At 43.5% G+C, this 5,538-nt stretch overlaps 1 protein-coding gene across 1 annotated transcript; it reads left to right on the forward strand.

The window, feature by feature from the left end:
- Nucleotides 1-553: 553 nt before the first annotated feature.
- LOC133912584 (uncharacterized) lies at nucleotides 554-5,145 on the forward strand. Its single transcript, XM_062355401.1, has 5 exons — nucleotides 554-1,012; nucleotides 1,090-1,443; nucleotides 1,992-2,591; nucleotides 3,093-3,220; nucleotides 4,879-5,145. The coding sequence occupies exons 1-5, from the start codon at nucleotides 644-646 to the stop codon at nucleotides 4,880-4,882; spliced, it is 1,455 nt and encodes a 484-aa protein (XP_062211385.1). The 5' UTR covers nucleotides 554-643; the 3' UTR covers nucleotides 4,883-5,145.
- The last annotated feature ends 393 nt before the right edge of the window (nucleotides 5,146-5,538 follow it).

Below are 5,538 nucleotides of genomic sequence, written 5' to 3' on the forward strand. Positions count from 1 at the left end.
CTAATTTTGATTTTCAATGACTTTTAGCTAACTGAGTAAACGATTATAACTAAAATAAATTAAAAAACTTATAAATAGATTTTGCCTATCTTATTTAACTTTTAGATATACTGATAAAGATAGCTATTTTTTTTAACTAACTAAAAACTACGAAACCATGTTCTATCTAAACAAAACCATAACGTGGACAGTCTCTATACATAAAATTTACTCGTCGGTCTAACAGAGGTAGCATCTGTACTTTCTGCTTCCTGGTACAGTAAAATACCGCATCTTTCTGCACTGTATTCCTCTCCAACGGGGGCAGTATTGAGCAAACAGTGATACGGGAGGCAGCTGCCCGACGGTATTTTTCGGGCACGATACGACTACCTCTATTACTGTTTACAGCATATGTACGTGAGTCTGAGAGGAGGAGAAGAATAATGGAATGTAGAAAATAAAATAACCGTTGGAGATGAAATAAATAAGAAATACTATAATAATGTTAGAGAATGTTATAATAATATTATAAAAAATGAATTTTTAAAGTTTTTGGAGATAACCTAAACCCACAACTTCTCTTGTCCCCTCTAGTCTGCTGGTCTACACGGCTCTTCAAATCCCTAGAACCCTAACCCATCCCTGCGCCGCCGCCGACGACATGGACGGAAGGGGAGGAGGAGGCGGCCGCAAGCCCCGCAACTTCGCAACATTCCGCCTCTTCCCGCGCGCCGGCGCCGCCGATCCCAACGACCGCGTCTTCGTCCGCATCGACAACAACGCCTACTCCGTCCCCGGCTTTGCCGACGAGGACCCCTTCGATCCCTCCGCCGACGCTGACCACCTCTCTTCGTGCGCCTCCGGCCCCCTCCCTGAACAAGTCCGCTGCGAGATCCTCGAGCTCGGCCTCCCCGACGACGGCTACAACTACCTCTCCCACCTCCGCGAGCTCCGCCCCTCCGCCGCCGCCGCCGTTTCCTTCGTCCCCAGCATCACCGCTCGCCCCGAGCCCCTCCCCCTTGACGTCAAGGTAGCTCCTTTCCATCAAAAGCCCGGTCCTTTCTGCTATTGGAATGCCTAACGCCCTAACCTTTGTTTCATGTGCAGGCGTACGACGCAAGTAGGGTACGGGTTGGTCCCAGAGAGGATGACTTGGACGAGGGGAGGACGATGTGTAAGGTGGCTGCAAAGACGGCGCCGGTGAGGCGGGTGGAGAGGGCCGTCGACCCTGATGTTGCTAGGTTGCTCGATGAGAGCGATGTGTCCCATGGTGGGTCGGAGAATGAGGGGTTGGAGGAGGATTTTGTCATCATGGCGAACCAGGCTGAGGGGGATGAGGAGGTGGCGGAGGAAGAGAAGGAAGAGGGGAATGGTGTGTTCAGTGATGTCGAAGAGGAGGAAGAGTTTGAGGATGAGCCCAAGCCGAGAGTGCGTCGATTGCTGGATGAACAGTTTGATCTGGTGAGCTTATTTCACAACAAATTCTGACATTTGATTTGGTGTAGAGTGGAGAGAAAGTATTAAGAAGTCCACACTGCTTTAGTATATTACTACTGGCTGAGCTATTTGCTCTCAGTGCAATTGTACCGCTGCCGTTATAGAGAATTAATGTGCATTTGATATGACGGTCTCAGACGTAACTTAATGTGAATTACATATACTAACTACTTTCCCTTATATTCTGCTGCTAGATAGCGCAGGACTCCTTGTCTACATGACTTATTTACATCTTTGCTTGTGATCTTGTCATTTGTATGAGCATTCTGTAAATGCAAACTCTCTGGATAGAAGATTTGGAAGGGTTTAGTAAGTCACCTAACGGTGGTAGAATAAGACTGCACTCATACCAACTGCTGGCCATGAAGCTAGTTCAAGTTAACGTACACGATGTCTTATCAACCTCTGCTATTTTTGAGATTTGGACCGGAATTCATTGTGCAAAGTTATGACTTCTCTTGTGTGCTACAAATGCTATGCTAATTTTTTACTTTGTGTGTATCAACTTACAGCTTGCTTTGGAAGAATATGGAGACAGTGACGGTGATGACAGAGGTGTTAGAGATGGGGAATATGAACTGCCAAGTGAAATTATAGATGAACTGAAATTGTTCCACAGTCAAAATGTATGTGTTGATGAAGAATATAGAACACCAGCAGATTTTGTTCGTAGAAAACTGGACTCAAGCACAGCAGATGAGGTGGATGAATCTGCTGAAGTAATAAAAAAGTGCGCCGAATATGTTGAAAGGTATTTGAATGAACCTGCAGAGGAAGAAGTCGTACTTGTTTCAGAAAGCAGTGATGAATCTGAAGTTTGGGACTGCGAGACCATTGTTTCGACATACTCTAACCTTGACAATCATCCTGGACAAATTAAAACTCTAGGAAATCCTAGAAAGCGACTTCCTAGAGTTTTCCCTGGAGAAACAGCTACAACGAAAGATATCATCAAGCTTCAAGGGAAAGAGAAACTTCCAGTAGATTACCTACCACAAAGGAAAAGAAATGGTGAAAAAGAGAAGAAAGTAAAGACAGCAGAAGCTTCAAGTGGTGAAAAAATTAAAAAAGAAGTTCACAAGGAAACTAAGGACGAAAAGAAGGCAAGAAAGGTAAAAAGAATAAGTTTTTCTTTAGTTTTCTAGATGTATTGCGATGGTCATCCAATATATTAGATTAATTAAATTGGAAGAAGAAAAAAAAGAAGATAAGCATGTTTGTATTGTTCATTTGGTTCTCACCAGGCTTCAAAAGCTGACAAATCACATGCCATATTGTTCCCCTTTTGTTTTGTAGTCAAGTTTATTGGTAAACAACCTGAAAGGCTGAAAGTATTAGTTTACGTTTAATACATATTGACTTATTACAAACTGGTGCCAGTAGTATCAACTTTTGATAAAATAATGGTATCTTAGTTTTCATGCTTCTCTTTGCTTATTTTTAATTGCATAGTGATCTAGATTATGGCTCGGATGATGCCCATGCTTCTCTGTTGTCAAATGATTTGTAAAACCTGCATGATACAACAAATCATTTAACCTTGCAAACATGCTTGAAATCACTTTTCTTGATCTTTACATCATGGGCCTCTGGCCCTTTTTTTCGACCTTTAGGCAGCAGTGAAAGAGGAGAAGAGAGAAGCACGGAAAACAAAGAAAGAGCTCAAAGACTTGTATAAATCTGAAACACAGAAGGCTCAGAAAGTTGCTGCTGTTATAGGACCATCTACTATACGGCTAATGTACGTCATCACTTTGATTCTCATGTTGCATTTTGTGAATTGAATAGATTGATAGTTCTTGGAGTATAACACGTAGAAATGACAAAAACTCACTCATACTCTGATGGCCATGTTGATTCTTGATAAACAATGAGCTTGGTGAAACCGTGCAAATCACTTTGGGTTGAACATAAAATTGACATGTAAAATTTCCTAAATATTTTTTGCGAGTAATTTCTTAAATGGGTTTAGTATGTAGTCGTATGGAATGTTGCACCACTCTTGAAAATAACAAGTAAACTGAAAAGGCATTAAGAGAAACAAAAAAGGTGTGTTACCCACTTTGCCTTTTTTTAGCTACTTCTAATTTACACTTACCTATTAAAAAATCGAGCGGGCAAGTTTTCTTCACGGTGAGTAGGTTCATCCCAAAAAAGGCCAGCGCTGCCCACCTAGGCAACACCGATACGGATACGGGGATACGTCATTTTCTCAGGAAACCCAATACGTGTATATGTTTTACTATTTAAAAGAACAATAATAAGTAACTCCAATCCACTAGCTAATACCTAATAGATTGGCACGCAACAGCGGCTTGGGCTTCACCATCATCCTCATGCCGTTGGGGTTGGGCAAGCCGGCGAGGGAGGCTGCTTCGACAATAGCCACAACCCCAAACGCTGTCTCGCAGCCACTGCCCCCACAATGCTGCTTGCCTACCGCCGCCCGCACACGGTCACTTGGTCACCAATGGTAAAAAATCAGAAGAATGGGGATGGGAAAAAAGGAGGAAAAGAGGGAGCCAGGGAGGAGAGGAACTCACCGCTAGCGCTGCAGGGGTGTGGTGATGACGGGCGAGAGGGAGGGGTGGGAGTGGATGCGGCTAAGAGATGCAATATCATTAGGTTATTCGTCTGGGAGATGCGACTGGGCTAGACTGGATTGGGCCTTATCCTGAATGCAACCAACAAATATCCAAAGAGTATCCGAATTTTCAATATTTATTTCGATACTCGGCGGGTACGTATCGCTGAGTATCCGGTGCGTATCGGTATCGGATACGGTATCACGTATTGATACAGATACGTGGGCATTTGGATGTATCGGTGTTTCAGAGCTGCCCACAACTTTGATTCGAAGTCGATGACTGAAAGAACCAATCTCACATATAAGGAAATTTAACTTGGAAACTGTAAATTTTAACTTAAGAAATTAACTTTGAACTGAGAGCCTAACGTTTGGTCTCAAACAAATTAACATTGAATTGACATACTCTTCCTGCGGGATCTGGAGGAAGGAGCGGAGGAAAGAAATCAACGGGTACTAAGGGTTCCGCTTCGGCACAGGCCGGACTGAACAGGAGTCTTGTGAGTTCGTTGCTTTGTGCGTATCAGCCATTGGTTAGGAAAGACGCACATGTGCTGGATAGTATTTTTCGTTTTTTGCCTTTTTTTTCTTTGTTTTTGAATTTATAGTCTATCAGGATTTCATTCCTTTCTTGTCCCAACACAAATTTAATTTTAATTTGAAACTCATCATGGAAGCTTGCTAAATTAAAACTATGCTAAATTTTTTAGAAACTTTGCATGTTAATTTGGTGCTCTAACATTTGATATGCCCCCATTTAGTTGTTGCTATACATATTTTGTGGATGCTGAAGTCAGTTTTCCGTGGAACAGGTAATGGTCTGGATGCTCTGTAACATGTTCCCTACAGTGAAGACATAAGCTGAAATCCTATGAGATCCTCCTGAGCAAATCTCATACCGGGCGTCATCTTTTGCCATGCGTGTGGTTTTTGTCGACAAGGGACCCCAGCGCACAGTTCTTGCCTTTATATTCTTCTCTTGTTAAATCTTGAGCTTTGTGTCTCCTTAATGCGAAACTTGTTATGGACATTGTAATTGTACTACTAAGTTAATTAAAGGCGACATAGTTTTGTGCCCATATGTCAAGGATTTTCCTACAAATTTTGTAGGAATCAGATCAGATCCATAAACCACATGTTCCAAGCAGGGACTGTACAATTGTGCTGGCCCCGATCACCTTCCGGACCCTACGAGTCGGTGACACCAATTGACGCGAGGTTCCCCTTCGCATGGAAGGTAGCTCAAAGATCTTCATGAAGAGGGAGGGTGATCGTCCCGTCAGCCTGCACTGGCTAGTGCAGTCAGATTCGGGATGTGGGACGTTGCTCGTGTTCGACCCGCCGCCGGAGGAGTTCCGGCTCATGGCAGCGCCGGGGACTAAATATGACAATGGCACGGACCAGCGTGCTATCCGGCGTCAAGCTCTGCATATTGGCCCTCGCCGAGCTGCCGGCGAACAACACCATGGAGA

Source organism: Phragmites australis, chromosome 3 (genome assembly GCF_958298935.1).
Source record: "Phragmites australis chromosome 3, lpPhrAust1.1, whole genome shotgun sequence".
Lineage (NCBI taxonomy): Eukaryota > Viridiplantae > Streptophyta > Magnoliopsida > Poales > Poaceae > Phragmites > Phragmites australis.